Source organism: Saccostrea cucullata, unplaced genomic scaffold (genome assembly GCF_032062105.1).
Source record: "Saccostrea cucullata isolate Sc308-1 unplaced genomic scaffold, CSIRO_AGI_Scuc_v1 ctg12544, whole genome shotgun sequence".
Taxonomy (NCBI): Eukaryota; Metazoa; Mollusca; class Bivalvia; order Ostreida; family Ostreidae; genus Saccostrea; species Saccostrea cuccullata.
Genome location: NW_026938774.1, coordinates 63,669 through 86,294, shown reverse-complemented (window position 1 = coordinate 86,294; position 22,626 = coordinate 63,669). Strand labels below are relative to the sequence as shown.

At 33.8% G+C, this 22,626-nt stretch overlaps 1 protein-coding gene across 1 annotated transcript; it reads right to left on the bottom strand.

Annotated features, from left to right (window-relative positions):
* Positions 1 to 6: 6 nt before the first annotated feature.
* LOC134251223 (uncharacterized) lies at positions 7 to 22,558 on the bottom strand. The gene is made up of 10 exons (XM_062733609.1): positions 22,471 to 22,558; positions 20,293 to 21,569; positions 19,786 to 19,909; positions 19,408 to 19,504; positions 18,173 to 18,268; positions 15,930 to 16,077; positions 4,174 to 4,304; positions 1,210 to 1,296; positions 790 to 913; positions 7 to 228 (listed from the first exon to the last, which is right to left on the bottom strand). The coding sequence occupies exons 2-10, from the start codon at positions 21,374 to 21,376 to the stop codon at positions 68 to 70; spliced, it is 2,052 nt and encodes a 683-aa protein (XP_062589593.1). The 5' UTR covers positions 21,377 to 21,569; positions 22,471 to 22,558; the 3' UTR covers positions 7 to 67.
* Between the last annotated feature and the right edge of the window lie 68 nt (positions 22,559 to 22,626).

Here is a 22,626-nt window from a genome sequence, read left to right as displayed (position 1 = left end):
AATTTCAAAAAACAAATTAAGGGTTATTCTTCTTGGAGAATTTGGAACTCTTCATCTAAGAAGATAACTAAGGCATGTCATCATAGTAACAAACAATGGCCTGGTCAATGTTCATTTGACATTTGTCTATGTAGTATCGAGCAGTTTCTGAGTTGTCACAACTTGTCACCTCCACAAATTCGGCAATAAGTGACGTCATCACTTTCTCTACATCATCATCTCCCATACCTAAAACGATGCCATCTTCTATATTCCTTATCATTAACATATGTACATTATTGTAATTCACAAGGAACTTAACCTCATTTTAAGTCATCTCAGTTCAGAGGAAACAATGTATTTGAAACAACTGAACAAAATGTTGAATCAGAGTATAGAGCAAATCTTGTGTTTTGGAAGCTTACAAGTCTTTATAAAAATTGTACGTCTTTTATACTGGAAAATTTTTCTTGCGATGCTTTATTTAAATACTGTCCAAAAGCACAGAACTTGATTTGAACACATCTGAATGCAGACTATATGTGCTTGTAAGGATTTTGGATATACATCTTATTAACTTTGCCTCTTTCTTTCTTTGGGGATATTATCTGAGTGTGATACATTGACACCCTGTTTTCCAACACTGTGGGATTTCATGTATTACCATCAAGACACCGAAAACAGGGGACAACAGTTCTTTAAATTTGCTTGTTTAGCCACAACCCTCGTAAAAGTGTTGCTGATTTACACAATTCAACAAGTGGTAAAGAGGTGCATGTTTTTTCATTTCAATTTCCGAAATATACAGACCACAGGTAAAGCTCTGGGAATGCGGAAGCATTGTGGTGTTAGTGGTGGATTCTGTGAACGCTCCCTCTAGATCCTCCGGCTGAAACTGAGGCTCACTGGCCGCATGTCTCATTCTGGCTTTTTTCTGAAGTTATAAAATGCATAATAATCAGGCTTACACACTGGCAGATACATCATACCTCACAAGAGCCAAGTTTAAAACTTCGAGGGGATATGCACTTGTGTTTTGTCCTTTTGTGAGTAACTGATGTCAAACTTTATTTTCAGCAGAAAACTGGGATGGATCAAATACTTTAATGCTTCTAATCAAATTCATTTATTTTGCGAAGATTTGCCAATGCAATATGAATACAACTATTTAGACGGTTGAAGGCAAAATCCGATCATACATCATTATGATGATGCATGTACATAACTAACCTCTTCCAAACTTGGTAGTGTTTTTTCATCCACATTATGTAATTTCTGTAGTCTTAACCACATTTCTTTGTCCTTCATTTTCTTTTCCTTCAAACAAAAACATTTGTTACAGAAATGGGGAAAAAATGAAGCATTAAAAAATTAATTCAATTCTTCCTACCCTCTCTTAAAACAGTGAACATACTGTATGTATATAGATTCATGTGTAATTGTATTTCCCCTTTTTATGCGCCCGGATCGATAGATCTGGGGCATATATTGTTTTTGTCCTGTCTGTCTGTTTGCTTGTTTGTCTGTAAACATTAACCTTCGCCATAACTTTTAAACCATGAAAGATAGAGACTTCATATTTAGTATGCATACTCCACTAATTAAGCTCTTTCAAATGACACCAAGGTCAATGACATTGTGACCTTGACTGCAACCTATATGCTAAAAATAATTTTTCTGCAAAATTTAACCTTCGCCGTAACTTTTTAACCATGAAAGATAGAGACTTCATATTTTGTATGCACACTCTACTAATTTTAAAAGTTCTTTCCAATGATACCAAGGTCATTGACCTTGTGACCTTCACCTATATGGCTAAAAATAGCTTTTTCGAACTTTGTTGCCGCCGGGCGCATAGTGTTTCACAAACACATCTTGTTTCTTGTCTATTCTTCCCTCTTCTTTCAAGAGTAAATTTAAATATGGGCTTGATTTAAAATGAGGAGAATTTTTTCAACAGATGTAATTATATCTCTTCTAAACAACTGTTTATTGGCATATCCAATCTTGTCAAATGTCATTTGCAAGAGTAAAAGGACAAAAACAACCCAAAATGATTTACATAATATAGTACCTAACTATTCACTTTGCACAATCAATCCTACTTAAGCTCTCTGACCTAAGCTCTGTGGAGGTAATAAATTATTGCCTTGCATTCTCTATATTTCTCTCTAGTCTCCTTATAATGTTTTATTTGTTTGTTGGTACGTTTGTTTACCCTCCATTTCAAGGACTTTACAATCACATTGAGATGCCGTCACTTGCCCTTGGGAGGCTGGATATTTTATACCTATTCTCCGCACACAGGGTCACTGATCGGCAAAGGACCTTTTTTGTGCCAGCAACACAAGACCTCAATTTATAAGGTCTCATCCCAAGGAATAAACGTCATGTCCCACAGTGAGATTCTTCCTTATAATGGCTTCATTGCCTTATTCCTCACTTTCACTACATGTAACTTTACAATGAATAAGTGTAATGTCCTAATCTTTCTTTTTTGTCTCTTGTACGAGGGTTGATCCAAAAGTTTGTGGAATTTCTTCATATTTTATTTATTTTTAAGTGAAATTGCTTGAAAATTACAAAATGAGAATATAGACACTTGTTGAATATTTTAAATAAAAAAAACATTTTAAATATTTATGAAAGTATAACTCTATGGCAGTTGGTATAGAAACGCTTGTTTGGAAATGCGGGGGAGACATTAAAGCGTTTATCATCATTTTAATTCTTAATATGTGAAATGAGTATAAAACCGACCTATGTGGTATATAAAACGAAAATTATGTCATTATTACGATTGCTTAATCTTTTACAAACCTTTGTGTGAGTTTTACTGATTTTACTGGATATTTAGGTTATTAGTTGGTGATTTATTGTTCATCTTTAAGATGTTAGACACTGTCAAATTTCTGCCAAGTCATAAGATTTGTTGAAAATCCCGGGATCACTCTAGCTTAAACGTGTATATTATTGACATAGGCTGGGGAAAAATGCATTTACTGGTTTTCCAGTGGCATAAGAAATATAAGTAAAATGGAACTTCCATGGACATTGATTAAAGGTGTGACCACCTTTTGGGGGCTCTGTTTTAAGTGTTTATCTAGTAACCTAGAGAAATTGAAAGCGTTAATGGACGTTGTTGGCTGACGAACTGTTCTTGACATTGCTACTGAAATTGAAACATCACATGGAAAGATATGGGAAGTATTTTGAAATATGAGTGAAAAATGAAGATAAGCTGGTGCAAGAGGATACCCCGGCAGGCTTTTCTTGGGAAAAACAGGAGAAAGGGGCAGCATTTTGTAGAATTACATATTCGAATTGGGCATTAGGGTGAGATGCTTCTATAATTGACGTGACATATATCAAGCTTGATGTAATGTTGAAGTCTCCCCCGGGTTTCACAACAATCCATTTTGCAAAAGCTCATATGACCTTATTGATAATTGGAAAGTGGTGAAATTTTCCGAAATTGTTACATTATGACTCTATATTATAAATTTGCCTGTTGTTGGCTTTCATCAAATCACGATAAAATTTTTTAAAGAAATTCCACGAACTTTTGGATCAATCCTCATACATATAGATTTGCACAGTCCTTCAATTTTTTTTTTTAGAAACCTCACACCATAAGAAGGTGTACAACTCCCAAAAGCAAAACTGGGGTTAAATTTATGGGTATGTGTTGCTGAGAACCATAGCTACTTAGATCAATTGCTTTTTACAGCTTGAGAATAGAGTAATAATAAAATGAGTTTTGTGGTGAATATTATATGAATTTTATTCTTTACCCATCTATTACTCTCCAATTAATTCTTACTGATAGGGATATTCTTATCCACCTTCCCCCTCTAGTCTATGCATAATCAGGAAATCCAGGTCTCTCTCTCTCTTTCTCTCTCTCTCTCTCTCTCTCCTGCATTATAAAGAATTTGTTTTTTCTCTCTATTCACAATACCTCATCAGGCTATACTATGACTTTCTCTCATTTGGTTTTTCTCTCAATCCTGATACTTCATCAGGCTGACTCTCTCTCTCTCTCTCATTTTGATTTTCTCTCTATTTACATACCTCATCAGGAGGGTAATATTCCTGCCTCCTCTCTCTCTCTCTATTTTGTTTTTCTCTCTATCCACATACCTCTAATGGCAAATATCCCCCCTCTCTCATGTTATCTCTCTCTCCACATACCTCATCAGGTGGGGAATATTCCTGTCCTCTCTCCTCACATCTCTTTCTTCTGATGGCCTCTCTGACCTGGCTTATTCTGTCAAAATGATCATCTTCATTGGCCGGTGTCTTTATTCCAATTAAACCTGTCTCTAAAAAGGTGATCCAAGATTGCAAGCTTAAACTTGACATATTAATGGGTAGAGCAAGGACTCACTCAGAATACTTGTTCTGAAAGGTGCCAACAATTCTGCAGAATCATCATTGTTTGAGAGAGACCAATGTTTGTAGATTTCAGGGGTCCCCATTACCCATGAACTTACATCCCCATAATTGGCCATGAACATTTACATTGTGGACATATTGATTCATTAAATCTTCTGTTTAAATGAGTAACCCATGAAATTAACAGTCAGGGGCATGATGGAATCAAGTTATTTTTTTAAAATAACTTTTCTAAATAGGTTACTTCACTTATTTATTACTAAACAAAGAAATAACTCATTTGAGTTAACTCTTAAAACTTAAAATGCCTATCAATTTTGCCAAAAAAAACATCAATATTTTGAGTTTAAGATGATGTAAGGCTGAGAAAGTTGTAAATATATGTAATTCTTTTAATAGACTCAACAGATTTTATATCTCCTGGGCAGATAGGATGATAATTATCAAAATATCATGATATTTTTAAGGGAAAATAATTCCATTTCGTAAACATTTCAGAGGTCAATTACACAACTTCCACCAATTTTGCCAAAAGTGAGACTAATTTTCCTAAAATCCTTGGACATAACTGTACAATCTCTCTGTCTTAAATTTTTGGTAAAAAGCTGTAGATTTTTGGGCAAGAGTTCTAAAGTGAGGTGGGTTAAGGTTGAAATAACTGAAATAAGTTATGATTTGTTGAATTTCAACTTGTTAAATCTTAAAGAAAGATAACTTTTACTGTCATGAACCCCTAGCTTCCATCTAGTTAATAGCCCAAGTACATCATGAATAAAGCTTTTCAGATACCAGTAGATTTACAATAATGAATTGTAAAGTATCAATAACTGGAATAGGTTACTGAAGAAAAGCATAATCTGGGAAAGATAACCTAAAATAATGACATTTAATAACTTAAACAAATTATTTAAAGCAATATGAGCTTCAACTTTGATGTCGGAATTTTTTGTTGCAAAATTGTAAATAATTATTTCAATGACCGAAAAAATGTTAAACTTCTGTTGTTCATATTTGCGATGGAAGAACTATTTATACTGATTGAATCAAAATTACTTACTGTCATCCTGTACAATAAGGATTTCTTATATAAAATTGTATATTGGATTGTATATAGAAGTCTTTCTTCTGCTTTATTTTAGTCTAATTGATCATAAAGGTTTACGTTACATACAAATTTATCATAATAACACACCTTGACAGCAAAATAAAATTTTCAAAATTGCAGCTCATATTGCTTTAAATAATTACTTGTTTCCATGATGGCCTTGACTGATTAAATAGTTTATAGTGTAAGTTGTTTTGGTCTAGAATGGAAGTAGGTGATACCAAATGCTATCGTATAAGTAGAAATTTTAGCGAGGATTTAATTTTGGCATTATTAGCGAAGGTGCTGAGATTGCTAAAATTACATATTGCTAAAAATTTATTTGTAATAAGTTCTTTAATGAACATTTTAAAATCGCTTAAATTACATCTCGCTAAAAATAAAATACCAGTTTTTAAGGACAAATTGCTAAATTTGCATCTCACTAAAATTTCCACTTATACGGTATATTAATGCATGCCAGAGCAACAAATGGTGTGAAGACTACGCATAACTATATGAGATAAAAGTAATGTTTGAAGAACTTGGTGGCAAAAATCAAGATGCATGTGTAAAAATTTATAAAAAAATGATTTTTATATATAATCTCTTTGTGTATGGGAGTGAGAATGGTATCACGTTGACTTATAGATCGAGAGATGATAATTTCTCACGAATAATCCTGGCTAATGTAGTAGACATAATATCTGCCATTTAATATTATATTGATATTAACACTTGTGATGTGATAAAATATTTTTGCATGAATATTGAGAACGCAATATATCAAAAAAGTGTCTAAAACATTGACACATTTAAAAATCTCCACAAGGTTTGTGGTTGGATATCATTTTCATTTGATGAGTGTGACCTCCAATAAAATAACGCATAAGAGTTGAGAAAAAGTAGGGGGTTTTGGGTTAAGTTTCTGCAAAAAAATAAAACAAGAGGCCCATGGGCCACATCGCTCACCTGAGAAGCTTTGACCATTCTGTTCTTAACCAGATTTCCCCCTTGTAATACATATTGTGACCCCACCCTACCCAACTGATCACAACTTAAACAATTTGAAATCTACACTACCATTGGATGCTTTGATTCAACATTGTAAAACTCTGATTCCCCATTGTGGCCCCACCCTACCCCTGGGGGTCATAATGAGAATAATTTAGAATCTACACTACCCCAGGATGCTTCCACATAAGTTTCAGCTTTTCTGGCCACGTAGTTCTTGAGAAAAAGATTTTCAAAGATTTTTCCTGTATAATTCCATGTAAAACTTGGATTCCCATTGTGGCCCCGCCCTACCCCCGTGGGTCATGATTTTTACAATTTAGAATCTACACTGCCCTAGGATGCTTCAACATAAGTTTCAGCTTTTCTGGCCCAGTGCTTCTTGAGTAGAAGATTTTCAAAGTTTTTTCCTATATAATTCTATGTAAAACTTGGATTCCCAATTGTGGCCCTGCCCTACCCCCGGGGGTCATGATTTAAACAATTAAGAATCTACTTTACCCCAGGATGCTTCCACGTAAGTTTTAGCTTTTCTGGCCCAGTGGTTCTTGAGAAGAAGATTTTCAAAGATTTTTCCTATATATTTCTATGTAAAACTTGGATTCCCCACTGTGGCCCTGCCCTACCCCCGGGGGTCATGATTTGAACAAATAAGAATCTACACTACTCCAGGATGCTTCCATAAGATTTTTAGCTTTCCTGGCCCAGTAGTTCTTGAGAAGAATATTTTTAAAGATTTGTTCTATATATTTCTATGTAAAACTTGGATTCCCAATTGTGGCTCCGCCCAACCCCCGGGGTCATGATTTAAACAATTTAGAATCTATAATATCCCAGGATGCTTTCACATAAGTTTCAGCTTTTCTCGCCCAGTGGTTCTTGAGAAGAAGATTTTCAAAGATTTTTCCTATATATTTCTATGTAAAACTTGGATTTCCCATTGTGGCCCCGCCCTACCCCCGGGGGTCATGATTTTTACAATTTAGAATCTACATTACCCCAGAATGCTTCCACATAAGTTTCAGCTTTTCTGGCCCAGTAGTTCTTGAGAAGAAGATTTTCAAAGATTTTTCCTATATATTTCTATGTAAAACTTGGATTCCCCATTGTGGCCCCGCCCACACACATTTGGTTATATATTGGGTACATCAAGTCCAAGTCCTATTGGATACTGCTTATTGGATACAAAAAAAGTGTACACACGAGAGAGCATTATTTGGGTAGTTACTGTTCAAATCTTATTGGATATTAATCCTCGTGTCCGTATTTTATTGGGTTTTTTCTTATTGTTTTTTATTCATTCCAAATTTATTATATATTTAATATTTGCTGGTAAATTCAGACAAGACTGAAAACCTTTGGTTTTGAACCCATATTTTTGTCAATTTCTGTGATATAGCTCTTTTATTGTAACACCTAACTAATTTGTTCTTAGCAATAAGGATATACACCTGTATATTTCAAAATATCTAATATTAAAATATATGAATACCTAAGTGCAAAAAAAAAACTGAATTGTGCAAACACAACTCAACACATCTAAGACTCTGTTCAACCTTTCTTGAATAACAAAAATAAGTATTTAAGGAGAAACCTTTTTGAGTCATGACCAATTAATAATAAGCAAATGCCCATTACATGTTGGGCAGAATGAAGGTATCCAACAGGCATTGGACAGGTGTCCAATACCTGTTGGGTTGTATTTTGACGAAGGGATTAAACTACCCAAGAACAATTGAACATGTGTACATTGTCCAATTCTATTTGGGTTTCTTGAATCTCCTCATCAAAATACAACCCAACAGGTAATGGACACATGTCCAACTCCTCTTGATATCTACATCCCACCCAACAGGTAATGGACACTTGTCCAATTCTTCTTGGGTTTCTTAAATTGTATCATCAGAAAACCACCCAACAGGTAATGGACATCTGTCCAAATCCTCTTGGATATCTACATCCCACCCAACAGGCAATGGACACTTGTCCAATTCTTGGGTTTCTTGAATTGCATCATCAAAATACAACCCAACAGGTAATGGACACCTGTCCAACTCCTCTTGGATATCTACATCTCACCCAACAGGTAATGGACACTTGTCCAATTCTTCTTGGGTTTCTTGAATTGTTTCATCAGAATACCACCCAACAGGTAATGGACATCTGTCCAACTCCTCTTGGATATCTACATCCCACCCAACAGGCAATGGACACTTGTCTAATTCTTGGGTTTCTTGAATTGCATCATCAAAATACAACCCAACAGGTAATGGACACCTGTCCAACTCCTCTTGGATATCTACATCTCACCCAACAGGTAATGGACACTTGTCCAATTCTTCTTGGGTTTCTTGAATTGTTTCATCAGAATACCACCCAACAGGTAATGGACATCTGTCCAACTCCTCTTGGATATCTACATCCCACCCAACAAGCAATGGACACTTGTCTAATTCTTGGGTTTCTTGAATTGCATCATCAAAATACAACCCAACAGGTAATGGACACCTGTCCAACTCCTCTTGGATATCTACATCTCACCCAACAGGTAATGGACACTTGTCCAATTCTTCTTGGGTTTCTTGAATTGTTTCATCAGAATACCACCCAACAGGTAATGGACATCTGTCCAACTCCTCTTGGATATCTACATCCCACCCAACAAGCAATGGACACTTGTCTAATTCTTTGGTTTCTTGAATTGCATCATCAAAATACAACCCAACAGGTAATGGACACCTGTCCAACCCCTCTTGGATATCTACATCTCACCCAACAGGTAATGGACACTTGTCCAATTCTTCTTGGGTTTCTTGAATTGTTTCATCAGAATACCACCCAACAGGTAATGGACATCTGTCCAACTCCTCTTGGATATCTACATCCCACCCAACAGGCAATGGACACTTGTCTAATTCTTGGGTTTCTTGAGAATCTCCTCATCAGAATACTACCCAACATGTAATGGACACCTGTCCAATTCTTCTTGGATATCTTCATTCCTTCAATAGTATATAAATTAAAAGGTATTGGACATTCTTCTTGGGTTACTCAAAATTTTTTTCATAAGAAAGAAAACCCAATAGGTATTGGACATTGGTTCAACTCCTCTTGGATATTACATCCCAACATTAGAATAAAACCCAACAGGTAATGTTTACTTGTCCAATTCTTCTTGGGTTACTTATACCCTTCATTAAAATTGTCAAATTTGTCTTGGATATTTATACTCTTGCATTAGATTGCAAACCCAATAAGTATGACATTTACCTTCCCTAGTTGAATTCAAATTTATCTGCATAAGCATACATAAGTCCAAAACATATTTAATACTTTAATTCTAACATTCCACATCTCATCCAGTGTACACTTTACAAATGATAGGAAATTTATAAGCATTTTGTGCCTAAACTATTTGGCTTTTAAAGAATTTTATAACCATGTTTGCAAAATTTAAATTTAAGTATTGGAACTTGAGCAAGTCATTACAGGTAGAGCAAGATGCTGAAAACCATATTGATAAATAGATCACACCCTTGATAAAATATTTGCCTTCAGTTGCTAAGATTGTGTTGTATTATATGGAAAATTTCTATAATCCTGTTTATTACAGATACATGTACAATGCATATTTTCCCTGTAATAATAAAAATACTTCTGAGATGTAAAAGAATGGATTTAATAGTCACCGATGTTAAAAGATATTACATGTATCTTATTAATCTGGTTTCGAAATCACAAATTTAGTTTTGAAGCCGATTAAACAGTGTCGCACCAGAAAACTCAGTTACAAGTACAATGAATGAATTCGTTGTATCAAAACTTTAAAATAATTGATGCACTATGTCCAAATCTTTTCGACAAATCGGGATAAAGATATTAAATCAAATCATCACTGTTATAAATCTTAGAGCAAGAGAAAAGTCATTACATGCCCAAATTTTACATGTAAGGCTTTGATCCTATATTTCAATAAATGTCAAAATGGATTTATTTTTGTTTCTCTTCCATACTTTCTTCTTCAGGGTCTCACATGGCCTATACTGTATGATACCTCCATTGACCCTGCTCTTTTATATTGCCATATGTTTATCCAGTAGCAGTGGTTAGACTCAGGCAATCTTTGAAATATTCCTCATTTCATTCATCTCCTTCAAATCTGCCTCTGTCCTTTTTATTCATTCTGCAATTAGATAAAGGCATTTCTTTGCCGTATAAAACATGTTTTTCTTGACTACAGTAAGATCACCCTTTATGTTGATCAAACCCAACCAAGAAGTAGAAGTATATTTCTTATTCAGAAATATGTATTGATAAATAAAATGAAAAAAAAAAACAACTAAATTCTATCAACTCTTTTTTGTTTCTTCTATGTCTAACTGCATCTTCATCCTACCCCCCATCTGCCATAATTTTATCAAAATGGAATCATCATTCAACACACAAAACGATGTTGCATATTAATTAGACAGTTTGTTAGTTTCTGATTGTTAAGAAGGAGATTTTAAAAAGATTTTACACCTATTCCTTGCAAATTTTAGACTTCTAATGTAACACTATCAGTACATTAGGGGTACATAATCTTCAAAAACATCTCTACACTTAATGATAAAGCTTTCACATTAGTATTGTTTTTAGCCCAATGGTTCTGCTAAAGAGGATTTAAAATTGACCCAAACCTTACTAACTGCTTTGAAATTATATTGACAGGGACAGAGACACACTTGACACTCCATACCCCTTCCTGGGGTATGCTTTGCACAAAAGAAGAAGTCTCAATAAGCCATTATCTGTGGTCCCCGGTTTCTCGTCAAATTTTAAACTTTCATTAAAAAGCTTAAGAAGTAAATTACATTGTTCTCTTATGTCTGCAGTATATGCTCCAATGTTTAAAAAATTCAAATAATTGCAAAAAAGAACATGCAAAGCTGTGGTTTGAAGGTGGGGTCCTTTGATTTTCATGAATATCAAAAGAAATTTGTGACAGGTACCCACTTCAGAGCTTTCGTAAACATCGAGCGCAGATTTGTTCAAAGTCGACATCAAAATATAATGTGTATATTATATTTATAGAGATTGTGTGAAAATATCTTTGTTGAACAACATTGCGCTCTATGTCTTCTACTTAAAAGTATCATGATTTTGAATCTGTTCGGTGAGTACATTTACATAGGATTAACCTCTTGTTGACCTGCCAAGAATAGATAATATGTCACGTGATTCTATTCCGCCACAGGTGAATACCTTTGGAAAGCGTTTTTTCTATAGAAAGCGACACAATCTGGTAGCTCGTATTTGAAAAGTGCATACACCAGCTTTCATTTTTTTACATTAAAAAAGTTCTCTGTAGACTTCGATGAATATCACTAATATGTTAAACTTTGACGATTTTCCGGGACATTTTGTAATTCTCATGCACGTAATTGCAATATTCCTGTTCATTGCGAAAATTAAAGCACACGCGTAGTTGTACATAAAGACACATTTAATCAATTTCTTGCGAAAAAGAAACAAAATATTATAAGCAGAAAATACCAAAGACGTAATAATTTCTTCACATTTAATCACTGTCTAAACAAATAAACTCGCATACTGACCACTTCAATATTCAAAGCAACTTTATACTCTTGTCACGTATTTGGATGCTAGCTGCATGCATATAAAATTTTATATAAACTCTGAAACACTTCGAATGTATTTATAATCGATAAGTAAATCGGAATATTCATTGCAGAATTTACAGCGAAGTTAAGAAATATATATACATGTCAGGCAGGTAGTATCTGGGGGACAGGTGACCCATTCTTTTCAGAGATAAATCTTGAGTTCTTCACCCCTACCCCCCAAAAAAATTCATACGTCTTTACGCTGCTACAATATGAATAAACACACATTAATGTTGAAGTTTAATTTTTCAAATAAAAAATGAGTATCTTTTTAACTCCTAATTCTACATTAATCGTTTTCAAGTTTGGAGAAGGATTTCCGCGATCTTTTTCTTTTGCTTTATCAAATTCATGTTTTTTGTTTTCTTTTTCTCAGCCCCCCCCCCCCCCTTTACAAAAGAATGGTAGTGTATGTCTGTCTGTATTTACTGTTAATTATTATGCAATCGCTTGTGCTTTTCAAAATGAAGCTATTTTATTCCTTTGAAGTGATATCTAGTATTGATTCTTTTCCTGTATGCCACCTCTATCAGAACAAAATGTTATACACGTATTAACATAACCTATGACCGAATAGTACCACGGTATTTACTTTACAATTAATTAAGTTCTGGAACCAACCCTCAGATGCCCTTAAAACAAATGATTCAAAACTGGCAAAGGTAAAGGGCATCTGAAGAATATAAAATAAAATGATAGTACAAACAAGCTAACAGTGTGCATGAAAATGTTGGCATACACTAGAAAAAATACTAAGGTACTTTCTCAAACTCAGCATGAATACTAAAGAGGTTTTATGTAGCTGTATTGCACATACCAAAAGCTTTCCTGCCGTTAAAGGTTGGTTGCCTAGTAGTTATGTAGTATGTACAAGTTTTTCCCTCTATTTCTTCTAATTTAAGAAGCGAAAATGTCTCTAAAAATCTTATGGTTGGCATGAAGTTTTCCTGTTCATTTTACTGATTACTTACAATTATCCTATTTCTGAGGGTCATCTTCTGATGAGTGTGTTCTCTGCAATGTTCACAATTGAAGTTCCAGTTTGACCTGTTACATATTACATGAAAATCCTCAATGAACATGATTATGGTTTTAATTTCCATTGCAATTATTGATTACTTTTATAAAAAAAATCTAAACCAATTTATTGTAACATAATACTTAGGAAAATATTTATGAAATATCAATGGAAAAAAGGAATCATTATCTCCAGTTATCCTAAAATCACAAGTAAGCATTAATCATATAAATTCACATACGTAAACCCATTAGCTTTTTGTGCTATTAAATCATAGTCATTGCTGTGCAATAAAAGAAATCGAGTACTAATCCACAGCTTGGTGGCAATAAAAAAAGTTACTATCCCCGAGTAAAAAGTGACAAGCCCAAATATAGAGGCAAAAATTAAAAAATAACATTGAAAAAAAGTTCATCGTGAAAAAAGTCAGGATATTAACTACAGATGATTCTTTTTAAAATTAAAGTTTAATTTAATTGTCGCTAGTAAAATTTAATCATATATTAATTAATGATTTTAAAAAATGAAAAAAAGATTTTAAATACTGTAGAAGTACTTTTTTCCGCGTGGAATTAATTTACGCTATGTACGCGGTCACAAATTTTCCGCGGAAATTTGTTCAAGCGTACTTAATACAAATGAAAGGCATATAGTGACAATCTTAAAAGCCGCGTAATTTTGTACCCGTGGATTAAACAGAAATTGAGATTCCGCGGAATTATGACCCCGTGGAAAAAAGTACGTCTACAGTATTCCTTTTCTGGTCATTCACTAGTTCGTCTAATTAAAACGAAGCAAAAATCATTTTGTTTTCATCTTGAATCTTTAAAGAAAGAAATTTTCCGTAAATTACAAAATCTAAGTCAATTGCGTTATAAAGATATCAAAATTTAATTTGGATTCTCGAAATTTTCTCCGACTTGGAAGAAAATACAAAAGATTTAAATAACACATTACAGAGAAGATAAAATCATATTATTAGATGAAACGAGGTGTTCTCCATGCTCCGAATTGTATGAAAAGCTTAAATTTAAATGAATTAACTATATTTCTTTACTTAATTTTGTATTTTTCAAAAATATATTTTTTGATCAGTTACGCCATATATGGCTTTAAATAAAAAAAAGCGCAACATAATTGCATGACATTTATCATTGAGCTGATTGAGTAAATGTATATAATTTAATAATGAGATATCTGTGAGGCATATATGTACATGCAAATATTGCTATATTAAACAAAGGAAAGGGGGGAATTCAAATTAGGGGAAAAAAAGATCGTTTTTAAGTAAATCAGTCTGGTAGTAATGCAAAATGGATGCAGTTTTGGAGATTTGTGGATAATAGGAGCATGCTGTCTGGAATATTTTCATATAGCAAAAAGGAGTGAAAATACCGGTGGTGCTTTTCATGCATTACATGTGTATTTTAAATTTCCTATATATAATAGCCCAAGGGGATTCCTCAGTACAGAAAACCACTAGCCCCATCCTCAAAAATGGAAGCCCCGGGTGTAGCGCGATGCTAATTACACACCCATCATGTGAAATATTTATAGTAGCCCTATATCAATTTCAGTATTGTTTTAAATTAATTAAAACAAATGCCAAAAACAATAATTTAAAAAAAAATCAAAATAAAGCAGACACTCAAAATCAAAGACAGAAAGAAGCACTGTTTTGACTGAACGTTTTTCAGTAATACAATGTCTTTATATGATTCTCTTACATATCAGATGAGGTAAACTTACATACAATTATTTAGTAGTTGTCAATTATCCCATTTATCTCATCTCAGCTCACTTTGCGATTGTAATACTGTCTACATGAACCGATAATTTACAGCTGATTTATGAACACACGATTGTTAAGATTTTCATTTCCCTTTCCAATATACATTGTCAGAACATACTTAGTTGGTTATGATTTAAAATTGAATAATTAACACTTTCGATTTATTAAAGATTATCTAACAATATACGATCATTTACTAAATACTTCTCGCCCTTAAGAGAGTTAAAGACAGAGAAAATTCAAAATACATACAAGTGCAACTTAGGATTAATTGTTCCGATATATTTATTTTAATTTTGTGCACAATTGTTTTCAAAATTACATTAAATCAATTTTCCTTAAACAAGAACCCAGCAATAGATAAATATTAATCGAATAAACTTACCTTTTCTCTTGTCAATCAGACGATGTTGTTGACATTAAGTGTTTCTTACTCGCCATATTTTTTCCCATGAAAACAAACGTTGTTATGATCAGGATCAACGGAAGTTGATTTTCGGAACTCTCGAGAATTGAGAGTTCCGAATGTAAAACTGAAACACAAAACACGGTGCGTCCGTGAAAGCAACTTTTTTGGACACTTTTTTGGACAAATCGTCGTGTCCAAGTTTTGTTGGGTACTAACCTGCAAATACCCAATTGGGGTGTTTTAAGCATATTCAGCGACACTTCTTATTGGGTATACCCAATAAGCAAAAAGTACCCAATAAGTACAATCTTGGCATGAAAAATACCCAATAAATGCACTCTCGTAAACACGGACGGACGGACGGACGACGGACAAAATGTGATCAGAAAAGCTCACTTGAGCCTTCGGCTCAGGTGAGCTAAAAAGACTGTACGAATGGAGTGATAATGTTGAAAGTATCTTTAGGGTCTAAAATCTAGAGAAAGGATTAGAAGGAATGAAAATTCCTCATCTTGGTTCATAGTCTCGAGTTTTCCATGAAATATACGAGAAATCGTAGATCAACCTACCTCTCCCCTGACTGTCAAATATAGGACTAGGGATCCTTTCTCGTAACGAGTCTTGACCTTGCTGGTTGACCTTGAAGGTAATGATGTAATCAATCATCGCTCTTCTGTTCTCATAAATTACATATTCATTGTAGTCTTTTGGACAACCCTGTAGAGAAAAAAAAACCAGTGTAGATCTATATAAGCTTGTCATATACTGTACACGAAATTTTATTCCTGAGGAAGAAATACACTGTATCACATGAGTTTCATGACTTTCTTTTACTTGACATAATGTGAATATTTATCGCCGCGAACCAAATGTCATCTATTTATTCATATAAAAGTTTGCCTTGTCGGTGACGATAAGTTAATTGTCGCAAATGGATTCTGAGCAGAAAAATCACAAACTGAAGATGTAACACAAAAATAATAATAGGTTAATTTCTCTTTGAATTTATACAAAACTTTTAATCATGCTTTACTAAAAAAAATTATTAATTGCTTATCAATTAAGATGCTTTGACTATCTCATATTTGTCTGAAGAGAACAACCATCCAGATAATCAATACTATGATAATTATTAATTGCTATAAAAGTATTTCAAGCAAGACCCATACGGAAAAAAAGGGCAAACAAACTACTATAACAAATTACTAACAAACCACTATGGTTTGAAAGTAGTTTAATAGTATAGCAAATCACATGCAAATGAGCTAACAAACTATACTCTAACAAACTACTATCAAACCACTCTTAACAAACTACTATCAAACCACTCTAACAAACTACTATCAAACCACTCTAACAAACTACTATCAAACCACTCTTACAAACTACTATCAAACCATTCTAACAAACTACTATCAAACCACACTAACAAACTACTATCAAACCACTCTAACAAACTACTAACAAACCACTGGTAACAATCCATCAACAAAACACTAGATTTGAATTTTCCTTTACAAATCCACAAGTCTTTGAAAACACCTAAAACAATCACATTTTGAAATATTCAACACTGGTCTTGTTTCAGAGTATTTTGAATTCCAGGATTCACAAGTTTAGCCAATGAAGTGCAACATTCCAACATATGTTCCCTTTTGTTTAGGAGATGCAATTCCAAGTCAGTGTCCATGTACTTATCACATATTCTCCTTCATGTTGTGCACATCTTAATAGTATTTTTCACCAAAAAAATGTTCTTCAAGCTGACATTTAAATATTCCCTGCTTCATCTGGCATGGAAAATGCTGAATATTTCCTTTTTCTGGCCTCATTGCAACTTTGAAAGACATCTTTTTTTGTCTTATTTTCAAGTATACTTTCTATAATCCAATGCATAACTGATCTAAACTAGTATAGGAATTATAGGTCAATCTGAAAAATAAATAAAAACCCAAAGCTAGTAAAAAGCATATGCATCCACAATATCCACAGAAGGTTAATTACTTCATGACATGCAATAAATACCTCTTCTGTATCCAGATCCATCTTTTAATAATGTTAATTGCTGCTTTTTCCAGTCAGGGATCTTATAGAATGATACTAACAATTTGAATGTCCCTTCACAAGTTCCTTTGTTTCTGACCTGCTGGTGGTTTGAAAATTGGCGCAAATAGGCTAACACCGGATGTAAAGATTAAGCTGTTCTTGGAAACTTCAACAATTCTAGATAATTCAACCCTAAACACATCTGTAAAGTAATTTCCCATGTGGTTAGATGCAAATGCTATACTAATAAAACACTGTTGCAAGATATCAAGTCTAACAAACTATTATTAATAAAGAAATCACAATCACCAGAAATGAAAGACTAACAAACCACTGCAGCTATTTTTAGAAAAAGTGGTTTGTTAGTGGTTCATTAAATGCTATACTATCAAACTACTTTAACAAACCACAAAAATATAGTTTGTTGGTAGTTTGTTGATGGTTTAATAGTAGTTTGTTAAAAATCTTTTCCGTTTGGGGACCTTCGAATACAGCTGTAATTTTAGCATTTATAATGTTCATAGTACAGAAAAACTTTGTCTTATTCACAGTTATCCATATGTTGTGTATACATGTGTACCAAAGTCTTTCCTTTCATAAAGAAAAAATGTTGACCTTTTACTGTAATATATTCAATTCTTCCTTAATTAAACCAGTTAGTATTACCAGTCAATTAGAAAAGGATTCACTGTAATTATTAATACTCACCATGACAGAAACATTACACTTTTATTTTAAAGAATCGACTGAAACAAATACTACTCACCATGACAGAATCATAGAACTTTGAGGATCCTGGCCTGGGGTTCTCCTTCGGGGGTTCTCTCTTCAGTGTGGTATTATATTCTCCATTTCTATAACACTGATTCAAATTTAAAAAAATAATTTAACAGCTATTTTAGATTACAATGTTGAATAATCTAATGAGTCTGCTAACCCGTGGCCCTTTTCACACAAAAAAAAATCTTACGACTAAAATCAAAATTTCACCACTCTGTAATTTTTATTTCAAAAATAATTAAGTACAATTTAATCATAATATATTAATAAAATGTATTGAAAAAATAATATTTTCGCAGCTTAGATATTTGATGTCGAATGGAGGAATAATTTAGTCTTAATCATAAGATGTTTTTGTGAAAAGGGCCACTGTCCTCACCCCAATTAGAATACTTCCCAATTAGAATACTTCCCATAGATATTGTATATGCATTTTAACTACCCCAAAAATATTCCATATAAAGACAAAATATCATCTCATATTTTCTCAACATTTTTTCTTGCTTCGAATTAACATGTCAGGTTGACATTCGAAACTCTCTATATTTATCAAAGTAAAATGCAGTGAGTTGGAGGTTTATTTTTTTTCTATTTTTAAAGTGCTTCTGTAGGACAATATCATTTCAAAGATAAAACATTACTACTAGCATTGATCCTATTATGTGGTCACATCCTAGCCTGGGGGCCCATGAATTGAACAAACTTAATCTGCATTAAATATAAAGCATATTTAAGGCATCATTGATGTTAAATGATTAAGTTAATTAATTTTTATTGTTTTTCTGAGTCACAGATTATAGAAAGAAGATTACAATAAAACTCGTTAAATTTATATAGGTGGGGATCCAAGATAACTTTGCTATATCCATGAATTCTGAAAGGAGGGTGGGGGGGGGGGGGGGGGGGGGGCTGTTGTGCTATCCATAACCTTTTTTGGTTTAAATAGCTTACATTTCAAACTTGTGTGCTGATTTAATATGCTAGCTTCATACCAATTGATAATAACAATATTGTGAGCAACATTGTTAAGTTGGATGCCCTAGAAATAAGCAAAAGAGGTGACATTCCAGTCAGCTGTTCAACTATTAACTGACCTATCAGTCCAATGGCAATCAAAGCCGTATCTGCCCACGACGGGCATCTTGATCGCTGACATCTCAAAAATACATAAAACTTGTGGAGCCTATTCTGTTCCATTATATGACATTAATGTATTCTAACCTTCTGATCTCCGAGTATAACACGGCACTTAAGAAGGTACGACTCTCCTTTTCCATCAGAACTTCTTGCATAATTAAGGCACTTTAGAGGATTATCACTGTAATAAATACCACCTATATCATCATTGATCTCTAGAGGTTTTTATCCATTACCAGTAGTCATCTAAACTTAATGCTCTGAAATTCTTGTACTAAGAAAGATAACTCCTGCTTTAAATAATTTTTACTTGATTTCATTGAATATTATGCAAAATTTTAAATAAATGATGGATTATAGTTCCTGGACATATTTTTAAAACCAAACATGTATCTGAAGTACATTCCTTTAACAAAAAACAGAGTTCCTGAACAAATTTTTGAAATCAAACAAAGCATATACCTGAAGTAGATTCCTTTACCAAAGTAGCCCATCCTACTCAGTCTCTGGTCCAGTCCTTCCTCGCAGATACACGTCTTGTCCACGGAGGTACCGTGATACAGGTAACGAATATTTAAATCGTCATCTGAAATATGTTGAGAATATTATGAATTTCAATATTATGATAATTAAGATATGAAATATATTCTCTTCTTAAACTATTATACCCCCTGCTCGAAAAGCGGGAGGGTATATAGTAATCGGTATGTCCGCTGTACGTCCGTCCATCCGTCTGTCTGTTTTCATCTTTCTTGATCAAAACTACAGAAAAATATTTTTTTTCACTGACCAGGCATACTGTAATAATGTATACTTTTTTCTGTATGAAATTGATTTACCCTACGTATGTGGCCACAAGTTTGTCATATCATACATGAACTTTAAGTGCATTTAAAACAAGTGAATGCCATTCTTTTACACCTGAAACACAAGCCTATAAGTAAAAATTATCAAAGTACATGCAGATACCTGGATTCCTTCTCCTGGCCATGTGTTTTGTCTCGGCCTTAAATTTTTCTAGAGAATCCAGATTCTGTAGCCTCTCGATCATCACCACATCCAGGCCCACCTGCTCCATCTCTCTGTATATCTCATCACATTCCTTATCTCCCACACTCAACGGAATCAGCCTAAACATGGAATGATGAGGCAAGGGAGGTTCTGAGTCCCTGCTCCAGTTCTGTGGAAGACCATCTGCATCAAACCCACAGGGCATGCCTACAGGGGTCTGGTTTGATTTCGAGAAATCACGATTTGGAAATCTTCGAGCTTGAAGATTTTGAAGTCTTTGCCGACCCTCGGTGGCAGTAAGTGTCTCGTTCTTGACTAGCTCTCTTATTTCATCAGCTTCTTCTTCATCACTACTTAGATGAAAACTCCTTCTTCGGCAAGAATTACTGTGTCTACTCTGGGAGTCTTTAAAGTTCCTATCTGTAAAATCTGTGTTTCTTTGGCAACTCTGAAGGTCCATTAATAATCTATGTCCTTCTGAAGAAGAAATGGTCCGATTCTTAATGAGCTGTTGAATTTCTTCTGTTGCTTCATCCAGAGATTCAACATCATAACTCTCTTCTGAAATTTCTCTACTTTGCTGAAAACCAATACTGTCTTTCAGCGTCATCCCCGATAATTCCTCCGAAACTTCTCCAACATTTACTGGTTCTTTCCTTGTTGTCTTCCTATTATTTTCACATGGAAATCCAATGCTGTCTTTAAGCATCATGTCATCAAAATCATCATCACACATCAGCTGATAACTGGGTTTTCTGGGCAGTCCAGAATTTCCTTTGGTAAGACTGCCTTTCGCCATATCTCCTCTCTCGTTAAACTGGACTGATCGTTTGTTGGAAATCATTTGAATTTGTCTTTGAAGATACTCTTCTTGATCAACCTTATCATCAAAATTTTCATCAGGGATGTCCAATTTCCCACTTCTTCTTGGTGCATTTCCAACTTTTTTGTTTAACCATGGTGCATCCTCCTTTCCCTTCTTAAGGTCGTTCGAGTCTGTTTCATCCATCTTTGTTTTATTCGGAAAATATTTTCCAAACATTCCTCTAAAAAATTACCTAGTTAGGGTAGCCTTACCCTACATGTACATGTAGGTCATCCATTGAATTGTGTTGAATTAATTCAAGTGTATAACAAATTAATGTAAATATTTCCCTGGTAAAATAAATATTCACAACTCAGATCATCTGTATAACTTAATTTCTTTTTTAATATTATTCGATGCACATGTGTTCCTAAAAATAAAAAAAAATCACTATCAGTGTTTTATAAATCCAGCATAAATATTAATTGTTGCATTCAGGGACAAAACTTTTTAAATTTAAAGATGTTTTTATATAGTCTCTCGATTATTGTGTATACAGGTGACTCGATCAAGATCTTTCGGAGTTTAATGGACGGCAAGAAAAGTTTGATACCAAGCTGCAGTAATTTTACAATTGATTGACATGTATTCATGCACAATCTAAACTTCAAGAGACAGAGAGATAAAACAATGAAATATATATGTTACAGGAACCAGGTCTTTGTTCGATGGAGAGATAGAAAACTTCGAGAGATACATGTTCGAGAGATCAGGAGTAAATTTGCTAAGTTATATAGATGAAAAGACAGGACCAGGTGTTTACTTTGAGAGATCGAGAACTTCGAGAGTTCGTCCCACCTCGAGTTACCTGCATGTGTATATTACAGAAAAAAAATGGAGAAACTAGCTAGCTGAAGAATATCCCGAAGATCAATCAAAAAACTATAATATACAGTCAAACATACACAAATGTCACAAACTGTAAAACCACACATTCATGATTAGATGTATTATATCAACTTATGAAATTACTAAGCAAAGAATTATTATACCATGAATGCATTCAGTGTGCGAAGTTCAATGTTCACAAGGGCTCATCATGACTTATTCGTCTTCTCTAAATTTGACCACCCCCAAACCTACACTATAGGCCAAAATATCGTATAAAGGTGGTCAAATTTAAAGATAACAAATAAGTTGTGACGAGCCCAGGCTTTGTTCAGATTATCACTGATTTAATAGGATTCCGATTCTTCATTTCTTGTTCAGTCGGAACGACCAGCGTTAAGAATACTTCATAATACACTTGTTTATACACTTGTTTATCTTACCTGTTATTCTTTAGTTAACATTAATGAATGATGATTTCTTTGTCTGAGATTCTACTTATCAACTGACTGGGTATTTTAATTTCATGAACTTGAAGTCTACTTTCGATTTCAATATTTACGCGTTTGCCTTCATAGTAGAATGTTGAACCCGATCTC

Excerpts from the sequence above, each read along its gene's own strand:
- LOC134251223 (XM_062733609.1), bottom strand. The coding sequence starts at position 21,376 with ATGTTTGGAAAATATTTTCCGAATAAAACAAAGATGGATGAAACAGAC. Across the intron at positions 1,297-4,173 it reads AATATTCCCCACCTGATGAG|GAAAAGAAAATGAAGGACAA; the intron begins GTATGTGGAGAG and ends TTTTGTTTGAAG. Across the intron at positions 914-1,209 it reads CACTACCAAGTTTGGAAGAG|AAAAAAGCCAGAATGAGACA; the intron begins GTTAGTTATGTA and ends TTATAACTTCAG.